This window comes from Centropristis striata, chromosome 5 (genome assembly GCF_030273125.1).
Source record: "Centropristis striata isolate RG_2023a ecotype Rhode Island chromosome 5, C.striata_1.0, whole genome shotgun sequence".
Classification (NCBI taxonomy): Eukaryota; Metazoa; Chordata; class Actinopteri; order Perciformes; family Serranidae; genus Centropristis; species Centropristis striata.
The window spans coordinates 13,436,481-13,459,855 of NC_081521.1; the positions used below are offsets into that span (position 1 = coordinate 13,436,481).

A 23,375-nucleotide genomic window follows, 5' to 3' on the forward strand; every position below is an offset into this window, starting at 1 on the left:
CTATCTAGCTAGCTAACTAAAGTTATCAGTTTCTTTCAAACATTGCTAAAACCGCCCATTTTACTCACAAACGACATAAGTAGCAGGAAGTGACGTCAGCCTTTAATTGCTAGCTGCGGCTAATGGCTAATAATAACACGGCTAACATTAATGCTACGATAACATCAGTAATAGGTCAGTTTGAAACGAAAGTTTGGGGGGTATCGATATTTTTGAAAATGAGTATCGTATCCTTATACAACGTTTAGTATCGATACTTTTTTGAGTACCGATTACTTTTGACAACCCTAGTGTGTGTGTCTATCAGCTTCTTCAGAAAGACACATATTTCTGTCCATAGAGAAGAGCTGTTGCCTTACCTGCTTCACGTAGAACAGGAGGTAGGCTGTTTGTTGGCGATTGTGGCAGACAGACGCGCCGGTCGTTTCACTGACGTGTTTGTCGTTGTAAGTTAGCCATCGGTCTTTATTATCTCCCGGTCTGTAGGCTCCGTCACAAATATAATGTCCTGAGAGAAGAGGTGGGGACACGTTTTTATACAGCTGGAGGGGAACTCGATTTGTAAATGATCAAATTTGACTAATTTTCAACATGTAGTCTAGACCAGCTATTCTCAACCTTGGGGTCGGGACCCCAATTGGGGTCGCGAGATGATTTCTGGGGGTCGCCAAATCATTTTGGAAGTCCGTGTGTGTTAATGTGTTTTATTCTTTTTGGTCACTTAATGTCTTTTTTTGGTCATTTTGTTTCTTTTTTTGGTCATGGTGTGTCTTTTTTGGTCATTTTGCATCTTTTTTGGTCATTTTGTTTCTTTTTTTGGTCATTGTGTGTCTTTTTTGGTCATTTTGTGTCTTTTTACGTCATTTTGTGTCTTTTTTGATCATTTTGTAGTCAATATGCGTCTATTTTGGTCATTTTGTTTCTTTTTTTGGTAATTTTGTGTCTTCTTTTTGGTCATTTTGTGTCTTTTTAGGTCATTTTGTGTCTTTTTTGATCATTTTGTAGTCAATTTGCGTCTATTTTGGTCATTTTGTTTCTTTTTTTGGTCATTTTGTGTCTTCTTTTGGTCATTTTGTGTCTTTTTAGGTCATTTTGTGGTAAATTTTTGTCTTTTTTGGTCATTTTGTTTCTTTTTTTGGTCATTTGTGTCTTTTTAGGTCATTTTGTGTCTTTTTTGATCATTTTGTAGTCAATTTGTGTCTATTTTGGTCATTTTGTTTCTTTTTTTGGTCATTTTGTGTCTTTTTAGGTCATTTTGTGTGTGTTTTTTTTTATCATTTTGTGGTCATTTTTTGTCTTTTTTGGTCATTTTGTTATTTTTTTGGGTGATCTGAACTGTGTGTGTGAGATTGTGTTGAGTGAGCAGGGGTCACGGACAACATGCATGTTAAATTGGGGGTCGCGACTCAAAAAGGTTGAGAACTACTGGTCTAGACGATTTGGACAATTCCGTCTAGACTAATGTGTGTTTGCAACCAAACACTTACCAGAGTTGGCTGTGGATCCTAAATGGCTGACGATGCTCACCAGAGAGTAGCGAGTTGTTGTCTAGAAAAAAAACAAAGAGATACCAACGATTAGCCACACATGCAGACACTTTGACTACAGGGACTGTACATTTTAAAGGATGATTTCTCCCTGTTTTTTCTAAAAAAAACTTCTTAGTAGTCTTACCTGTTCGGCAACGCTAGATTCTGGATTCACCACCAGCTCTCTTGATAAAACAACCGGGCTTTGCACCTTCACCAGGTCGTAGGTTTTGGTGAAGCTGAATCTCTTCAGCTGCAGGATCAGTACACTGTTGACAAAGGGAGAGGAAGAGATGGAGGGAAAGGGGTCAGATCACACACTGATAGATGAAGACAAGAGAAAGTGAAACTGCTTTGCCTGTTGTGTATTCATTTGAAGATGTTTTAAAATTATATATAATAATATATAAGATGTCTATGGTGGACGGTAATACTCACTTTGGCAGGGTCAAGAAGGATGGCCGCTGCGTTGACTGCTCTGCACCACACTCACACCGATACTCCAACTGGTCCAACTGCAGGGGGACATAACACATTTAAAATGTTATATTTGCAACCTTTGTTCACATTTGCAACATTTAAAATTCTTTATTGAGCACGATAGTGTTTCGAAAGTAAAAAAAGGATTCAATATCACATTTTATGTGACACAAAATGACCAAAAAAAAGCCACAAAGACACAAAATTATTAAAAAAAGACACAAAATAAATAAAAAAAGACACAATAAAAGACACAAAATGACCAAAAAAAGACACTAAATGACTAAAAAAAGACACTAAATGACTAAAAAACCCCACAGAAGACACAGCATTACTAAAAAAGACACAAAATGACTAAAATAAGACACAAAATGACTAAAAAAAGACACAAAATGACCAAAAAACCCCACAGAAGACACAGCATTGCTAAAAAAAAAGACACAAAATGACTAAAAAAAGACACAAAATGACCAAAAACCCCCACAGAAGACACAGCATTACAAAAAAAAGACACAAAATGACTAAAATAAGACACAAAATGACTAAAAAAAGACACAAAATGACCAAAAAACCCCACAGAGCACACAGCATTACTAAAAAGAGACACAAAATGGCTAAGAAAAGACACAAAGACACAAAATGACTAAAAAAAAGACACAAAATGACCCAAAAACCCCACAGAAGACACATTATTGCTAAAAAGACACAAAATGACTAAAAAAAAGACACAAAATTACTAAAAAAAGACACAAAATTACTAAAAAAAGACACAAAATGACCAAAAAACCCCACAGAGCACACAGCATTACTAAAAAGAGACACAAAATGACTAAGAAAAGACACACAATGACCTAAAACCCCCACAGAAGACACAACATTACTAAAAAAAGACATAAAATCACAAAAAAAGACACAAAATGACCCAAAAACCCCACAGAAGACACAGCATTACTAAAAAAAGACACAAAATGCCTAAAAAAAGACACAAAATGACTAAAAAAAGACACAAAATGACCAAAAAACCCCACAGAAGACACAACATTACTAAAAAAAGACACAAAATGACCAAATGACCAAAATTTTCACGCTAAACACACAAGACACGAATAAAATTGAGTCCCACTAGAATAAAAACCAGAGTTGGATGACAGGAACACACACAATCACAAGATCACATTTAAGTGATGAGTCACTTTAAATGTGAGTAAATGAGCAGATGATGGATGGATGACTGAATGGGTGTCTTGCTTACTTTAAGGTAGTCCTTTAGACACTGGTTTACTGAGCCGCCATGCACCAGGTCTAGGGACAGGTTGATGTAGTCCTCCTCCCTCATGGATTGTTTACCGCATCTATAGAATAAAGAGACAATTGAAATGAAAATATAGCACAGATTATACACTTTGGTTGAGAGGTTTTCTTCCAAAACCTTTCCTTGAAGAAGAAAAAATGCACTGGGAATATAAGTGTGGCTGTGTGTTCATACCCTTTGCAGGTCCTGGTGCTCAACATCTGGAAGGTGATGTGAGCATCAACAGGGCAGGTGTATTTGAAGCCCATGTTAATTGCTGATTCCTGCAGGTCAAAGTTCAGAGACTTCATCTGATTCAACAAGGAGCTGAGGAACTCATGGGCATCCTGCACAGAAACAAAGAAAAACAATTAAAGATGGAAGATGGACATTTTAAAAGTGTAGAAGTCGTTCAATAAAGATAATTGTGGTGCTGTGCTTTAAAAAAAAAAAAAAAAAGGGGTATTTATGTGATAGTATGATTTCATGTGTGTCGCTGGTGTAGCATTGTCGAGTAGCAGTAGCTAAGCTAACTAGCCACCTGTGGCTCCACTGTGTGCGCGCATGTTAAAAGTCTGAGAGAAATACTGTGTGTGTACATTCTCAGTCAGGTTATTCTGGTGTAGTGTTGTGTATTAATGAGTACATGAGAATGTAAAATGTATAAATTGTGTCCTGTCTTTTCAGAGAGGTCATTTCACTTACTTTCTGCTGATGGTCCTTAAACTCTGAGTTAAACTCAGCGACAGCGTCTTTAAAAGCAGCCAGGACACTTTTTGCCTCTCTCTTGTTGCTGTTAAAGTGGCTGTGTCCCACATCTACAAACCGTCTGAAAAAACAACAAGATATACTTCATTAGTTATTGTTACATAATGATGACCTGCAAAGCTAGAAACCAAACTAAAGAGTGAGAGTGTGTGAGGAGGTGCTGTACCTGATGACTTTAGATCCGGGGTGAGACATCCACACCTTCTTCTGCTTGATGACGTCGTGAACAAAAGGTCTCAGCGTCAGGAGGCCTTGCAGGGTGGAGTTCATGTAGCAGGTCTGCGCCAGGTTGGGGAACCTTTAACACAACAAGATCAAAGTCAGACTGGAGCTCAACATAACCTAACCCTAACTTAACCCATCATCTTCTAGAGTAACAAGAAAGAACCACTTTTGGACAGTCAGCTCTCTCACTTAAAGGTTGTAAAATCTGGAATACATTACCAACTGAAATAAAATCAATGATTAATCTTGAAACATTCACAAAAAACACTAAGTGTTGGCTTAAGAAGTCACTTCCTGTCAAAGTCACATGACCACCACACCAGGGTTTTGAGTATGTGGGAGATTATAGAAGGTTTTTTTTAGTGTTTGATACACAGGTGTCACCATGGGTTCTTATGGGTTAAACTAAAATAACTTTATATGAACAAAATATGAGAATTCAGTCTTATGTGAGTCTCTTTGCACTGTTCTTACCCGAGGCAGACCAGCTCCTCTCTGGGAATGACGTCTGTGCTGGCTGAGGTTTTTTCCTGCAACAAATTCTTCTGCCGAAGGAACACTTTTCTATATAAATCGGCGTTGAGAGTTTCGACGTCTACACTCCCACCCTGACCTATTGGGTTGGGTTTTTTACTGTGAATGGTAAATGGCTGGGCCTCAGTGCAATCTGTGTCCATCTCTGCTGTCTCAGATGGAGGTTCTGTCTCCAAATTCTGTTTCTGTTGGTTGTCAGAACAAAAAGAAAAGTTTAACACAACAAATAAGAGCGAATAAAACACACCATGCAGAATAAATATGTTACATGATCGCATTACTATGGATCCCACTGCACTGCCCTACAAAGCAAAAAGGCAGGAACTGCATTTTTGGTCAAAAGTGAGTTATTATGATAGGGATATGACTGTCATTAACTTGCATTGTAGCGAAATCCGTGTCAGTTTCACGGAAATTTGAGTGATTAAGTGGCTATTCCACGGATTTTGAGTCAAGCGAATCAGTGGCTATTCCACGGATTCCTGTGAGACCATGTTTGTCTTGTTGTTAATTGCACTGGGATTCATAATAACAGTTTGATAAGCAACATTTGGTGGTACATACCTTACGGCGAGGCACCAGCCAGCGGAGCCAACTGGAAGCCTTCTCAACAGCTTCATCGTGATCAGGCTCAATGGTGGTGTTAGCACTGGTTGCTTCTTCTTCATCAGCGGTGGGTGAAGCCTCCTGAACACCAGCTTCTTCCTCTGACTCCTTGTTGATGCTGCTGAAAATAGAAAAAGACATATACTTATCTTCTGGGGCAGAAGACAACAACTCTGTGTCTTCTGGTACGTCTTTATCCTCAGTTGAGACCAGAATGTCAGGGCTGGATGAAGCCTTCTCCACAGCTTCACCATCTTCAGACTGGATGCTGGGGTTAGCACTAGCTGCTTCTTCATCTCCAGGGGTGGGTGAAGCCTCCTGAACACCAGCTCCTTCCTCGGACTCCTCGTCAGCGTTGATTCTGCTGATTAAAGAAAAAAAACACATAGAAGAAGACAACAACTCCATGTCTTCTTCTTCATCCTCAGTTGCAGCTGAGGCTGAAGTTTCAGGGGCGGATGAAACCTCCTGGACACCATCTTCATGCTGAGACTCCTCGCTGGTGTTGATACTGCTGATAAAAGGGAAGAAAGATGTTTATTCTACTGCATGGTCCACTCACAGTTATGAGGACAATGAAGGTGAACATGAAAGAAACAAGGTTATAATAGTTTTGGATTTTTCATTAGTTTTAGTTTTGATTTCGTTGTCAATTTTGTTAGTTTTAGTTCGTTTTTTGAGTGAGTTTGCTAGTTTCAATTAGTTTTTATTTTTTGGAAAATGCTTAGTTTTAGTTTAGTTTTGATCAGTTTTAGTTTTAGTGTTAGTTGTTTTGTAATGGGGTATTTTTTGGGTGCCAGATTCAATAAGGTCACAATAAATGTTTCCTTTATTCCATTTGTCTGATCCATCACAGCCCCAATAAGTTTCTTAAGTCATAAAACCAGATAGATGAAATAGATTTCATATCAACCAAAAAGGTTTACGTATGAAAAAAGTTGACAAAGATGAAAACTAAGGACATTTTCACTATAATTTTAGTTAGTTTTAGTTAGTTTTGTAACCACAAAATACAGTTTTCAGTTAGTTATCTAGTTATCTCTCTAGTTTTCGTTATTTTGTTAGTTTCCGTTAACTATAATAACCTTGGAATGAAACAGCAATAAAATGTATTTTAAACCGTAACAGACAATAAAAGATTCTCATACATGTTTTGTGTTGTGGACAGTGGCAGGTCTGTGTCTTCCTTGGGGACTGGAGTAGTTTCTTCTCGAGTATCAAGGGCAGTATCAAGGACATCTTTGTCTCCAGCTGCAGTTGAGATGAAGGTGTCAGGGGCAGGTGAAACCTCCTGGACACAAACTTCCAAAGGAGTCTGCTGCTTGTTTGGTATTAAAAAAAAACATAAAACCAGTTAAATACAGCTGAGTGACACAAATGACTGCACCAGTTTGGTCAGTGATTATGTTGCAAGACAAACATACCTTCTTACGACAGAACAACCTACGCCACCAGGACTTTTTGGTGTCGGGGACCACAGTGGGTTGTTTTGGCTCCTTTTCAATAATGACACTGTAATAAAGAAATCCAGATAATTAGTCAAATGTGTAATGCGTTCACAATGCTCTCAACGTCTTTCAGAAGTGGACATCCTTGTGGAAATGTTTAGGAGAGACAATAATCACAATAATAATACATTTAAACCTCTGAAGTCCAGGAGATTTTGGTTCAAATTTGTCAACTTCCTATGCAGGAAGGAATTTTCAGAAATCTTCCTACGTTCTTAATATGGGAGCCAATGAGGCTGTTGGTGGTGTTGGTGGCACATCTGTGCGTCGTACGCCCAAACTATAACTCTGACAGCTTTACCAGAGGATTGTGAGTGAGAAGACAAATTTTCCTACGTTTCTATGTATAAATTATTTCTGTAGAGTGGAATTTGCGGCCTGGAGCGCAGTTTTCAAATTTATTTTTTGACAATTTTTTCTCTCCCTCTACACTCTGGTCATGATGTCACACACTGTGACACGAACATTCCGTGCAATACACACCCATTATAATCTCAGAATTTCTCCAAAAATGATCATGGTCATTGAACAGGGATTGATAAAAAACTATATGACCTATCGAAACGTGGATTAATACACCGATACACAAGACTTGTGTCTACTGTTTAAAGTTTAAATGGAGTCTCTAGCTGAAATTATGCCGGAAAGGTAGATGTTTTATCTCCAATGCAAAATTTTGGGCAGTTTTTCGCAACTTACTTCGCGAACAAATCGTATTCCGTATAGCACACCGATCGCAATCAAACCGCACGTTTTGCTGTATAATTTGTCCTGCAACTCTTCAAGTTGTAGGACTAGTAGCGGGACGAAATTGCGTCCGGAAGAGGAAGAAGAAAAAATCCACAGTATAACAGTAGTGCTTGGTGCAATTGCCCCGTGGCCCTAATAAAACTGCAAAACAGTCATATAAATTAAAAATAGTAATAGTTTTCATTGTAGAAAGAAAATTCACATTTTAAAAATGGTCTAGAAACATAAATGTCACACTGTGAAAGCTCCTATGATTGAACTTTCAACTGGCTTTCTCAACTTGTCTACATATAATATATAAATAAAGTTATTACTGTAAATAAAACATGTTTATTTTCAAAAAATAGATGGACTCCAGAGGGTTAAAAGTTTTACATTTAGGAAAATATTTATAGAATTATCACACAAAAAAACACACAAATTGATAAAAAACAACATACATGATACCATATACAATAAAATATATACAAATGAATAACAAGAATATTAATATGAAGTCATTATCTTACCTTTTTTGTGGGCTGGAGCATGGCTCGTCTCTAACTTCCACGTCATCTTGACTGTTTCTCTGTTAAAAATATACAAAACCGTACATTAGCAAATATGCCAGACACATAATCAGCTGCTTCACACACAAATATTAAATTGAATTATCAAAAAACATGAATAATGTCAAAATTCAGTAATAATCATCTCATAACACAACAGTTTAGACAAAAGAAAATTAAGTTCATACCCTCTGTCGTCTACAAAAGCAAGAAAACATGTCTACAGGTCTTGATAATTATCTAAATAACTGAAAATATTTGGAAAGCTCTTCTATATCTGGCTGTTTTATCCAAGGTCTTTCCAAAAGTGAGCTGACAGATGTGAGACTCCTAAAGGCTTCAGAATGCTGTCCATTCTAGAATAACAACATCAAGGCGATGGAATAGTAATAAATTAGAACCCTGCAGTCAATAAGAATTTTACCATATAAGGTAAAAAAAATTGACAGTTAAAATATGATTTTTAGTTAAATTATCATTAATATTATTCAAATATATGTCCATAACCATGTCAATCTCCCAATTTTCCTGCAATAAATTATACGGCGTTAGCAATATTTCAAATAAGGCCGCGATTGGACCACGGGCCGCGAGTTTGAGACCCATGAGGTTTGAAAAAGTCCCAGCGTCCCGCTCTATGTGCATGTCATTCAGTACAGGGTCAAAGTAAAGGCAGAATAAGTAAAGTGCCTTTTAATTACTAAGAAAAAGACACAAAATGACCAAAAAAAGACACAAGATGGCAAAAAAAAGACACAAAATTACAAAACAAAGATACAGAATGACCAAAAAAGACACAAAATTGTTAAAAAAAAGACACAAAATTATTTTAAAAAGACACAAAATGACCAGAAAAAGACACAATAAAAAAAAGACACAAAATTACCAAAAAAAGTAATTAAAGGGACCTTCCACACACAACACGGTAAAGTGCCATTCATATAAAACTCACATTAAACTTTCATATCAAGGTGGGAGCCACAAAACATCATCATGAGGGCCGCAAGTTTGAGACCCATGAGGTTTGAAAAAGTCCCAGCGTCCAGCTCTATGTGCATGTCATTCAGTACAGGGTCAAAGTAAAGGCAGAATAAGTAAAGTGCCTTTTAAATTACTAAAAAAAATACACAAAATGACCAAAAAAAAGACACAAATTTACAAAAAAAGACACAAAATTACAAAACAAAGATACATAATGACCAAAAAAGACACAAAATTATTTTAAAAAGACACAAAATGACCAAAAAAAAGACACAAAATTACAAAAAAAGACAGAAAATGACCAAAAAAAGACACAAAATTACAAAAAAAGACACAAAATGACCAAAAAAAGACAAAATTACCAAAAAAAAGTCAAAATTACTAAAAAAAAAAAAAGACAACATTACAAAAAAAGACACAACATTATTTAAAAAAAGGCACACAATTATTTAAAAAAGACACAATATTGCCCAAAAAAGACACAATATTGCCAAAAAAAGACACAAAATTACCAAAAAAGACACCAAATTATTAAAAAAAGACAAAATTATTTTAAAAAGACACAAAATTATTTTTAAAAAGATACAACATTACAAAAAGAAGACAAAATAAAGAAAAGACACAAAATAATCAAAAAAAGACAAAAAATTACCAAAAAAAGTAATTAAAGGGACCTTCCACACACAACACGGTAAAGTACCATTCATATAAAACTCACATTAAACTTTCATATCAAGGTGGTGGCCACAAAATATCATCACGAGGGCCGCAATTGGCCCGCGGGCCGCAAGTTTGAGACCCATGAGGTTTGAAAAAGCCCCAGCGTCTCGCTCTATGCGCATGTCATTCAGTACAGGGTCAAAGTTAAGGCAGAATTAGTAAAGTGCCTTTTAAATTACTAAAAAAAGACACAAAATGACCAAAAAAGACACAAAATTACAAAACAAAGATACAGAATGACCAAAAAAGATACAAAATTATTAAAAAAAAGACACAAAATTATTTTAAAAAGACACAAAATGACCAAAAAAAGACACAATTAAAAAAAAAAAGACACAACATTACCAAAAAAGTAATTAAAGGGACCTTCCACACACAACACGGCAAAGTGCCATTCATATAAAACTCACATTAAACTTTCATATCAAGGTGGTGGCCACAAAATATCATCACGAGGGCCGCAATTGGCCCGCGGGCCGCAAGTTTGAGACCCATGAGGTTTGAAAAAGCCCCAGCGTCTCGCTCTATGCGCATGTCATTCAGTACAGGGTCAAAGTAAAGGCAGAATAAGTAAAGTGCCTTTTAAATTACTAAAAAAAGACACAAAATGACCAAAAAAGACAAAATTATCAAAAAAAGTCAAAATTACTAAAAAAACTAAAAAGACAACATTACAAAAAAAGACACATTATTTAAAAAAGACACAAAATTACTAAAAAAGACACAAAATTATTTTTAAAAAGATACAACATTACAAAAAGAAGACAAAATAAAAAAAAGACACAAAATTATCAAAAAAAGACACAAAATTATCAAAAAAAGACACAAAATTACCAAAAAAAGTAATTAAAGGGACCTTCCACACACAACACGGTAAAGTACCATTTATATAAAACTCGCATTAAACTTTCATATCAAGGTGGGGGCCACAAAATATCATCATGAGGGCCGCAATTGGCCCGCGGGCCACAAGTTTGAGACCCATGAGGTTTGAAAAAGTCCCAGCGTCCAGCTCCATGCGCATGTCATTCAGTACAGGGTCAAAGTAAAGGCAGAATTAGTAAAGTGCCTTTTAAGTTACTAAAAAAAGACACAAAATGACCAAAAAAGACAAAATTATCAAAAAAAGTCAAAATTACTAAAAAAACTAAAAAGACAACATTACAAAAAAAGACACATTATTTAAAAAAGACACAAAATTACTAAAAAAGACACAAAATTATTTTTAAAAAGATACAACATTACAAAAAGAAGACAAAATAAAAAAAAGACACAAAATTATCAAAAAAAGACACAAAATTATCAAAAAAAGACACAAAATTACCAAAAAAAGTAATTAAAGGGACCTTCCACACACAACACGGTAAAGTACCATTTATATAAAACTCACATTAAACTTTCATATCAAGGTGGGGGCCACAAAATATCATCATGAGGGCCGCAATTGGCCCGCGGGCCGCAAGTTTGAGACCCATGAGGTTTGAAAAAGTCCCAGCGTCCAGCTCCATGCGCATGTCATTCAGTACAGGGTCAAAGTAAAGGCAGAATTAGTAAAGTGCCTTTTAAATCAGGGCCCACAAGTCATAAAGAAGTGCTGGAGGAGAGAGGCACAGTATCTACTGTTTATAATGAGAAGTGTCCTTGGTATTGAGCTGATCTTTCTTTTTTAGCAGCTATAAAGATTTTCTTAAAACAGTTCCTTGTAGCCTGTGAGAATCTGTGATGTGTGAAGAAAGCTCACAGAACAATGGATGGTGAGATGGGCTCTTCACCATCCCATTTTCCACAGCGCTGAGTCAGTGCAGCTGTTGATGTTGTGTCCAGATTTACAGAGAAAAAGCAGTTGGAGTCACTGTGGTGAACACTACGGAAATATAAGTTGAACCATGCTTACATCGTCTCTTTAGAGCAGTAGTTCTCAACCTTTTTGAGTCGAGACCCCCAATTTAACATCATGTTGTCCGTCTGTTCGCTCACTGAACACAATCTCACAGTTCAGATCAGACAAACTCAGTTGATACGACGAATTTTGGACAAATAATGAAGCAGACAACAACTAAAACATCTCCCTGTCTGTGCATTGATATATGTTTTTATAATTTATTGTTACTTTTAATCTAAGTCCTTTGCTATCAGTTTAAAGGTCCATTCTGACCTCCTGAGTGTGTAACAGTCAGCTTCAAGCCAGAGACTCCTTGGAAAGTAATAACTTGATACTTTGGGATTTGTTAGAAAAGACTTGTGTCTTTTCTGACAAAAAATTACCCAAAAAAGAATCAAATTGACCACAAAATGACACAAAATGATTAAAAAAAAGACACAAAATGACCAAAAAAAAGACAAAAAATGACCAAAAAATGACACAAAATGACAAAAAAAATATATAAATTAAGCAAAAAAGGACTCAAATTGACCACAAAATGACAAAAAATGATGACAAAAAGTCACAAATTGACCAAAAAATACACAAAATTACCAAAAAGACACAAAATGACCAAAAAAAGATACAAAATTACCAAAAGACACAAAATTAAAAAAAAAAACACAAAATGACCAAAAAAAGACACAAAATGACCCAAAAAAGAAACAAAATGACCAAAAAAATGACACAAAATGACCAAAAAAAGACACAAATTGACCACAAAATGACCAAAAAACACAAAATGACCAAAAAGACACAAAATGACCCAAAAAAGAAACAAAATGACCAAAAAAGGAAACAAAATGACCAAAAAAGACACAAATTGACCACAAAATGACAAAAAAAGACACAAAATGACAAAAAAAAGACAAAAAATGACAAAAAAGACACAAAATGACAAAAAAAGACACAAAATTACCAAAAAAAGACACAAAATTACCAAAAAAAGACATTAAATGGCCAAAAAGACTAAAACACATTAACACATGAACACTTTAACACAGTGGAGACAGAGCTGCACTCACAGAAATGAATCATGGTGGAGTTCATCTTTAAGCATACAAATCTATTTGATTTTATTTAAATATTCATATTTTTTAAATTTATGTAAAGCAATTAATTATAATCTGTATAATTCGGTCAATTCTAAAATATATTAAATGTAATTACTTAATACATATTAATATGGTTTAAATAGTCAAAGCTGTGAAACAAACATGATTATTTTATATTAAATGTATGTGATTGGTTTACATACAATTGAGGGGGAAGTGAAATCGGGAAACAGGAAATGACATTTTTTTTTTTTGCTGGACGCCATCTTCATTTCACAGTCTATAGCTGTGTCCCAATGTCAAGGAAGGATGCTCAAACGGCTGGATTTGAAGGACACTACGTCATCGACATCCGCCGAAGGACTGTCCCAATGTCGAGGATGCTCCGGAGGACAGAGTCCTTCTTTTGCCCAAATTCCAAGGATGCATGTGTGTATCCCGACTACCCATAAAGCATTGCGCACACCGGTCTACCGGGAGATTTAAAAATGGCGAGTGTAGAAACAGCGCCACCGGCGGCGCAATATGCATTTAAATATATATAAGTATTTTCGGTTTATACTGAATGTTATCACATAACTTACAAAACCTGTGTTCAAAGTCAACCAAAAACATATACATAAACAAATGCCAGAATATTAAGCTAAAGATAATAAACGTCATCTTGATACATTGCCGGTTAAGTTAATTAATGCCGTCTCAGTCGCTAAAGTTATTGTTAATTAATTTATATGCATCCGATGATGATGTAATATGTGCAACTGTGCCATTCAGAAAGTTATACATTTCTTTATTGTGTTTACAGGGAGCGAAAGTCTGCTATTATCCGTTATTGTTATTTATAATTAACTGCTATTGTACTGTAAAATAAAAAATAAAAAATCACAGAATATATTTCCATGATGAATTATGCTCCGCTGCTTTTATGAAACTAAGTAGCGGCCAAATTCAGCCAGGATCAGTTAAATATTCAGGTTTAATCCACTTCGTGGAGATTCAACCTTAAAGCATCTTCTTCCATTTTTACAAATATGTGTCAGAGTGCTGATGCCAGAGACACATTCATGTCGTGAACTGATTTTGAAATTACGGCGCTGAATTTATTTATGTATTTATTTATTTTTATTAAACTGATAAGAACAGGTACTAGAGGCCGAGAGCGGCGCTGAATTTAAGCAGGACGTCCAATTACGCAATGACGCACAGCTGCACACTGAAGGCTGTCCCATTTATGCATTACACCAGTCAAAGGAAGGACTCTGGCCTTGCCTCCGGAGGACCCGACTCTGAAGGAAGGATCCTACCAAGGAAGGATCCTTGACATTGGGACACAGCTTATGGGTGCCTCTGGCAGGTGAGTAATCCAAGTCATCCATTGTCTAATTACATCAATTTGTGTATTATTCTTGCAGTTTAATTCATATAACATTAATATCAATTCATTGATGATGAAATTACGTAGTTTGTGATGATTATAAGTAGTTTTACGTCGTGTGTACCGGCGCTCGCTAGCTAACGTTAGCTAGCAATTCATTGAACTTGGTACAGCTGATAACAGTAATTTATTATGTTATTATGTTACGCTGAGTGTACAGTGTGTTTTAAAACTAGCTCCTTTCATAGTGCCGTTCAATGCCGGGACATTTACGGATCTGTAACGTCTTGCACCATGAACGCGGCAATTTTCCGCCTCCAGAGGTAGTCACACTGACTGTTGGAAGCAGGGCAACTGCGAACGGGCCATTGGGGCAAAGCGGGATATTTGACGTCGCGCATGATGTCTAACACGTCTCCCACTTGGTCCGACAGTCGTCATATCAGCAGCTGCACAACTGCGGCTGCCGTCGCTAACTGTGCACAGAGTCCTCCTTATTAAACAAACCAGCATGCTAACTGTAAACAAAGTGTCCGGTGCTTGTTGTAAACAAACGGAGATCGCTAACTGAACACATGCTGCTGCAGCACATACACACTTTATTGCTACAGAGCTAACTGCGTAGCCTATTAGCACTGCGCTGCTACACAACACTGCTGCTGCTCTGACGCACGTCACTATCGTCTCCTCCACCTCGTCCCGCTACGCCGGACTGCACTATGAAAGGGCGCGAGGGCAGTTCAAGGGGCCTTTTTTGCGCCGCGAGAGATCGTGTTTAGTCAGGCAGGAAGTCAACAATAAAACAAAGGGAGAATCCGGTCAATTTTCAAAATAAAAACACCGCGACTGATATATACGACATGCGTGTGCTTCTAAACGGAGCGCAACACACGTTGACTGACAGTTCATGTGATTTTAAAATTGTTTAAGATATTTCAATTTAATTGTTTAAGTCAATGGGATAAATTCATTAGTAACAGAAAATTCAAATGGCCTAAAATTTCTGATTTTGGTCTAACCTAATACACATAGGGTTTGTTTGACTCAGCCATATGGGAAAGCTCCTTTTGTTAACGGTTTGGAAAAGGATAGGCACTTTCAAAATGACTGTGTAGTGAATGGGCTAGGACCTGTGTGAGCTTTAACTGAGTGGGGTGAAACCAGGTGAGTTCAGGATGGTCAAGGGAAATGTCAGTGGCTTGGCTTGCCTCAGCACATGCATGTTAATGTATGAGGGGCCGTACAAGCCATAATTCATTCTGGTCCTCTCACACACATACATTCTCCTTTCACATACATATATTTTCACTCTCACACACATACATTCTCCTCTCACACACATACATTCTCCTTACACATACATATATTTTCACTCTCACACACATACATTCTCCTCTCACACACATACATTCTCCTTACACATACATATATTTTCACCCTCACACACATACATTCTCCTTTCACATACATACATTTTCACTCTCACACACATACATTCTCCTCACACATACATATATTTTCACTCTCACACACATACATTCTCCTTACACATACGTATATTTTCACTCACACATACATACATTTTCCTTTTACATACATATATTACTTATAATATGAAAATGTATAAATATGAGAGTGAAAATATATGTATGTGTGAGTGAAAATATATGTATGTGAAAGGAAAATGTATGTATGTGTGTGAGAGTGAAAATATACGTATGTGAAAGGAGAATGTATGTATGTGTGTGAGAGTGAAAATATATGTATGTGTAAGGAGAATGTATGTGTGTGAGAGTGAAAATATATGTATGTGAAAGGAGAATGTGTGTGTGTGAGAGTGAAAATATATGTATGTGAAAGGAGAATATATGTGTGTGAGAGTGAAAATATATGTATATGAAAGGAGAATGTATGTGTGTGAGAGTGAAAATATATGTATGTGAAAGGAGAATGTATGTGTGAGAGTGATAATATATGTATGTGTAAGGAGAATGTATGTGTGTGAGAGTGAAAATATATGTATGTGAAAGGAGAATGTGTGTGTGTGAAAGTGAAAATATATGTATGTGTAAGGAGAATATATGTGTGTGAGAGTGAAAATATATGTATATGAAAGGAGAATGTATGTGTGTGAGAGTGAAAATATATGTATGTGAAAGGAGAATGTATGTGTGTGAGAGTGAAAATATATGTATGTGTAAGGAGAATGTATGTGTGTGAGAGGACCAGAATGAATTATGGCTTGTACGGCCCCTCATATTAATGTGTCTCTGACACTGACCAGCATGGAATCATGTAATGTTTGTTTCAGAGTGAAGACATCAACGTGAGGCGTGATTGTGTGCTGAGCTGTCTGAGCATCTACCTCAATGAAGACCTGGACACACTGGTCAAAGAATACGTGGTAAGTATGTCATACTTCTGTCCTTTGTGCCAGATTAATGGCAAGTAATTAAGTAATTAATAGTGGTGTCAACAATAATCGATTCGCCGATGCATCGCAATGCGGGGCATGCACGATTCAGCATCGATGCGGCAAAGTGCCATAATTGATTATGTTTATTTCCTGTCCTCCAGTGGAAAGTTGTGGGGGCCAGGGTGGGGATTTCACACTCTGGCCTTGATGCCCTGTGAAAAAATGTTCAATTTACGGCCAAGGTGGCCTTTGCGCCCCTGTCAAAGTTCCAGTAAACACAATGCTAACCCCACCCACTCCCCGTCCTTCGAGAAGTGTGCGCATCAACACATGGCTCATTTGAATATTCAAATGAGCCATGTGTTGATGCGCAGCACAGGTAAGCTAGCGGGAAAAGCTGTTTTGATATGTTGTGACTGAAGTATGTGGTAGTATTTGACAGAACTTAACATTTACGTTTTTATAGAAAGTACTATTGATAGGTAATTACCATTGTATTAGCCTATTTAAAGTCGACTCCTTAACATTAAATTTTTGCGTCATGAAAACTAGCGATAGCTAGCTAGGTGAGATAGCGCTAACGTCTTCCCTACCTCAGGAACAAAGGGTCGACATTTAGCTGATGTAAACTTCACCTCAGCAGGTTCCTTTTTTATGGCAGGAGGAGGCATTTCTTACGGAGCCCCCCAGGGCACACGGGGAAAAAAAAAGATGGGTGAAAAAAAAAAAATGATGGGTGAAAAAAAAAATTATGGGTGAAAAAAAAAAAAATTATGGGTGAAAAAAAAAAATGATGGGTGAAAAAAAAAAAAGGACGGACTTTTGCGAGATCCTGAGATACTTTAGCGAGATCCCGAGATAGTTTTGCGAGATCCTGAGATAGTTTTGCGAGATCCTGAGATACTTTTGCGAGATCCCGAGATACTTTTGCGAGATCCTGAGATACTTTTGCGAGATCCCGAGATACTGACGAAAGAAGAGGAGCAATGGAGGAGCGATATTCGCCTATTTTCCGGCGTTCTAACTGGAATAGCGTCACGAAAACCGCACCAATTTCCCCCAGGATGGTTTTATTTTGTACAGAAAACTAAGACTGACATTTCACAGGCTTGATCAACTCACCAAAATCAGCAAGTCTGGCACAAGATTAAAGTAACCGGGCCGAATATACGTCCTAGTGCCCAACGGCAGCCAGAGTGCTTAGGGACCGCCGCAAAAGTGCAACGTCTTTCTTTTCTATTTTTAATAACTCACTGGAAATTCATCTAATAAACACCAAACGACTTCTGATGTGTTCATGAACTCACTGTGGACTTCCCACACCCTTTATTTTCAATACACACCTTTTCAATTCCTTTTATTCAGTGTGTACAATATTTAAGCCTTTTATTTTGTAATAGCTCTCTTGTTTTTATAGATATCAACACCAAACCACTTCTGATGTGTTCATGAATTCATTGTGGATTTCCAACAACCCTTTATTGTCATTAAAAACTCTTTCAATTTTTTTAAAAGGCATAAGTAATCAGTATATATAATTATTTCATATCTTAGGCTTTTATTTTGTAATAGCTCACTTGATTTTATAGATATCAACACTAAACCACTTCTGATGTGTCATATCTCGGGATCTCGCAAAAGTATCTCAGGATCTCACAAAAGTCCGTCCTTTTTTTTTTTCACCCATCATTTTTTTTTTTCACCCATCATTTTTTTTTTTTTTTCACCCATCATTTTTTTTTTCACCCATCATTTTTTTTTTTCACCCATCATTTTTTTTTTTTTCACCCATCTTTTTTTTCCCCCCGTGTCCCCTGGGGGGCTCCGTATAATGTAAATAAACCATATATCTCAAAAAATTATTTGCCTGTATTGATTACGTATTTTCTCAAATTTTGGCACGAGATAAACTGAGATATGATTGAGGTATAATGTGTCATCATTTGGGAGCTTGCCCTGCTCTCATTTTTCTTTTTGCTGAGACGCTAGAAAAGAGACAGCTGTAAGAGAATCTGAGAACTCAAATAGTGAGCAGTGAGAGACAGAACCATGTATATTTCTCACTGAGACATTACTGAGATAGTGTTTCCAGGTAAGGATACCAAATTGAGACATATTTGAAAGTGGCACAATATGTCTCATTTGTCTCTTAAGTGAGATCAAGAAAAGAGACAACTGTGAGAGAATTTAGAGAACTTGCACATTGCTCACCTTGAGACTTATTTCTCAGGAGAGACATTTGAGAAGAATGAGAAAACCAGTTTGGTCTCGATTAGTGCTCATTTATGTCTAGGAGATGTAAATGTGACATAAAGGAGATCTCATCTTCAATTTTGCTTTGCTATGGGGAGCTACCAACTGAGCCACAGCCGCCCAGGTGGTGTGTATTTGCTAAATATGTTAAATAAAATTGTTAAATACTGTTAATTATCTTAAATGAATCACAACAGTGGCCTGCTTTTCATCTAAACCTACACTAGTTCTGCTCAAGCACTCATAGCTCTCTCATTCTTGTAGTAGCTTCCAAGCTAAGATCACAGCTGTTTTCACATTATTCTGTCCTGTTAGCTGCTTTATCTGAATTGCTTTGGCTCCTCTCTCCTGAAGGATAGGGATATTTAGCTTAGCTTAGCTTAGCTTAGTTTAGCTTAGCTGTAACTTAAGTGTTTGTTTAAAAACTTCAGTGACTTTGCAGAAGAGTGCTCAACGAACATTTAAAGTTTAGTTCCCCTATTGAACTGCAGGTCAAGGGGGCACATCCTGCCCTCATCCTGAGCAAGGCTCACTCCTTCTATTTGGCTATAGGTTAAAGAGAGATCTTCTTCTATTTGGCTATAGTTAAGGGAAGCTCTTCTTCTATTTGGCTAAAGGTTAAAGAGAGATCTTCTTCTATTTGGCTATAGGTTAAAGAGAGCTCTTCTATTTGGCTATGGGTTAAGAGAGCACATTGTGCCCTCTTACTGAACCTTTTCTGAAAACCGGTTAGAGCTAGGTCAGGGTGCAGCTATTTCAGTAAGAAACATACACATGAAACATACATACATTCATGACGCCATAGTTTTTGGTATGGGTTGGCTACTGCCGTCACCATCCTTAATTGACCAATCGTGAAAGAGTCCAACCTATTGTCTGGGTGGGGCCCACACCCAGAAGATAACTGTGACTAGAGGAACTTGTTGGCACTCTGACTGTGATCCCGGCATGAACACAGCAGAGTCCAGCTGCTCATTGCAGTTGGCTATTATTCTTTTCATAAATGGTAAACTGTATTCAATTATTTTGAGTCTTTTGTAAAAACCAATTCTAGAACAAAAGAACCGGGGGAAAGTGCGGGAGGCTTTAAGAGCCCTGGCTCTAACAGTCCCCTCTATAGGGAAACCAGGGTGGCTGTAGCAACTCTAATGACTGGAAGAATTTTGACAAAAAGGAGTCAAATGCATTCCTGGGGCTGGAATGAATGACACTGAATCAGAATCAGAAATACTTTATTGATCCCCAGAGGTATATTTGGTAAATTAATCCAATTTAAAATTGCTGCCTAATGATAATCATAGACTTTCCATGAAAGACGTGGTGTGATTATCTTGTTGACAGTGCTGCAGGCTCACTGTGAATGACACTCAACTCTGCTGCCTGTTGCCTAAAAAAAGAAGATACTAAAACAAAAGGTCGTTTCACTGTACAGTTGGGCAATGTATATCTATAGCCCTCTTTAAGATTGATTTTATGAGCTTCTTCAGTAATAACATTTTTAATGTAAGACACTAAATTCAGCACCTCCTGCTCTCAAATGGCCCTGGTTTATCTTCAAACTTAGGAAACCTTAGTAACAGCTCTTAATTAAGTGATTTCCTCTTCTAAACCATAACCTTGTCTACCTCCCAACTAGGCTGATTAAAGAAGTTTTACCCTTACTTAGCACTTCTGTCCTAGACACGATCAACCTGTCTTTATTAAAACCTATGTAACATTACAAAAATCAGACACATTCTATCTCCAAGGGATACAGAAAAACTCTGTAAAACTGTCACTTCTAGGTTAAATGAAATCTAGGATTTTTACATTTCTGTACTGGTGAGAAATTGATTGGCTTTAATGACCCAGATATTGGGATTAAATAATAGGTAAAAATCATTCTGAATTCAATGTTACTCATGTCTGCCTGTCACCCACTCACAATAAAGCAGCCAAAGATGACGCTTTAATCTGGAGGGATGGAACAAACTGAAAACCAACAAGAGAACACTCACCCACCACCAATTTTCAGTTGTCATGCTTGCAGTTCTTTGATGTCTCAAGTTTGCCAAATAAACATTCTGTCTGTTCACTTTCAAATGATTTATGTCTGTAGCATGAAGAAAAGGGTTTGAGGAGTCTACCACCTTGTGTAGGCAGCTGGAGCCGATCTCTGCAGCTGAATGTTCTATTAAAGCTCCGTGCTTCTGCCTTCAACTGAGATTAATTCAGAAGCCTCTGACCTGACCTGATGTAAGGGCTGTGAATATTTCCATGTTATAAAAATACAATTTTTCAGCAGTCTCACTCCTTGCTTTTAGAATGACACATAATAATAATATATTCTTATTTTTTATTTAACCTTTGTTTCACCAGGTTAGTCTCAATGAGATCACTGATCTCATTTTCAAGGGAGACCTAGCCAAGACAACAGCACAGTTACAGGCAAAACAACAACAAAACAAGTAAACATTAATATTAATATATAGCTATAAGTATTAAAATTATTTAAAAATCCACAGACAGCAACAAGTACCAATTTAATTATTCACCATTACTTATAAGGGCTTTAAAATCAGGCAGAGAGACCAATTCCTTTAACTTTTAGTCCTTCTGCAGGCTATTCCAAGTGAGTGGGGCAGAGCACATGAAATGCATTTAACTATAGTTACAAATACCTCATCTGTAGGCTACACTCAAAATGAAAAATAAGATCTCACTGGTGCCAAGGTGGTAAAGCATCCATTGCACAGACTGATGTAGCACATGCTACAGGCTACATCTGTATTTTTACTGTACTGTGACTTATTGTGAAGGACTGAATAAATACGGAACCGGACTGGACCTTGTGTTGATAACGATGGTTGATAACGTTGATATTTATTTGGCCTACCCAGAAATATCCAATTTCCCCTGGAAAAAAATTGGCAGCTCCCATTGTTTTACAACAAGGAGATGAAAGTGACTGATCCATGAAACCGATAGCGCTAAGCTAATTCATTGGCATTAGCGTCCTTTTTGCCGACTTCGGTAAACCTAAGGCTAATGTAAGTTAGACCCTAGTTGTGTTTCCACATAATTAATTGGAAACATAACATGAACATTCATTAGTAGTTAATGTGACATTTTGATAAAATGTTAGCCAAATGCCGGCGGATGTGGGATTTGGTGACGCTAGCTATTTGCACTGTACAGCGCTGTAGTATGTTAAGCTCCTAGCAACATTGCTTGCAAGCTTAGTGAGCTAATTTTACAGACGGTGTCATTAACATAAGTTTGTTGGACTAGTTATGCACTATTAGTGATGAATCTGATTTTTCTTGCGAGTACTCCAGTGTTTTCACGAGTATTAGTCATGGGTTTATTTTTTGTGCCTTTTTCTAGTTTGCCCTTGTATCTCGCCGTCTTGCCAGCCCTGTTTGTTTGCTCCATGCCCTCAGTGTCTGACAAAATGTCCCATTTTATGTTTCTGAGTTAGGCTGTTGGATTATGGACAAAAAAGTGTTTTTTCCCAGAACATTATGAACCACATAAGAAAGCAAACTCCCCGTAGCCATGACCACTGATCGGTCAGTCTGTATAGCTCTGCATTTCTTTGCATGTGGAACTTTATTGTACAGTGTGGGTGATGCAGAAGGTCTTGCAAAAACAGTTTGGAGGGAAATAAGAAGGGCATAAGTGGTAATTATTCGTTAGAATAAAGCCTTTATTTGAAAGCATTGCATGATGTTTTGTGGTAGTCCTTTATTAATTTTGTTTAAACTGTGAAGATTTAAAAAAAAAAAAAAAGTCTAATCCTTGGCCTTGTTCTGTGTTAAAATGTATACGTATAACCTTGTCTTGTTTCTTTATCTCCAACCTGTTTTTTTAAGCTTCTTGTACTCTATATTGAGTTCCTGGTTTTCTATTCGAATCAGCAGATGGCGCTTTTACAGCCGGCATCCTTTTAAAGAAAATGTGTCAAACAGTAGCTGATTTTATATTTGGCGATTATTATTTAATTTCTCACTTACTTCATTCCTTGCTGAAGTATTTGTTCCAGCAGTTTTTTCCTGCAGGAAGGTGCATGGTTATACGAAAATTTGTAGAATGAAAATACACCTGAAACAGTTCATATGTGGACTTAGTCTTACCTTTGGCATTTCTGTCTGCACAGTCCTTTATTCATTTTGTTTGAACTGTAAAGACAAAAAACCCCTATTAAAACACATTCAAATTAAAAACTGTCTAAACCATTACCTGCTATGTTAAAGTGTAAAACTTAAATCCTTCTTTAGTTTCTTTATTCCCCTCCGCCCCTTTGCTCTTGTTGTCAAGAGCCTGTGGGTCATTTGGTGTCTTGTGCTTTCCCTCAGGTGTAATCAATGAGGCTGATTGAGGGAAAGTTATATAGAGGAGGTGGCTACCTCTTCTCTCACTTGCACCTTGTAGCA

At 37.0% G+C, this 23,375-nt stretch overlaps 1 protein-coding gene across 1 annotated transcript; it reads right to left on the bottom strand.

The window, feature by feature from the left end:
- LOC131972298 (ubiquitin carboxyl-terminal hydrolase 37-like) lies at positions 1–22,990 on the bottom strand. Its single transcript, XM_059334113.1, has 14 exons — positions 22,956–22,990; positions 8,201–8,259; positions 6,858–6,945; positions 6,582–6,751; positions 5,392–5,947; positions 4,768–5,012; positions 4,235–4,366; positions 4,006–4,129; positions 3,496–3,647; positions 3,262–3,361; positions 1,968–2,044; positions 1,675–1,798; positions 1,488–1,548; positions 1–508 (listed from the first exon to the last, which is right to left on the bottom strand). The coding sequence occupies exons 5-14, from the start codon at positions 5,839–5,841 to the stop codon at positions 288–290; spliced, it is 1,686 nt and encodes a 561-aa protein (XP_059190096.1). The 5' UTR covers positions 5,842–5,947; positions 6,582–6,751; positions 6,858–6,945; positions 8,201–8,259; positions 22,956–22,990; the 3' UTR covers positions 1–287.
- Between the last annotated feature and the right edge of the window lie 385 nt (positions 22,991–23,375).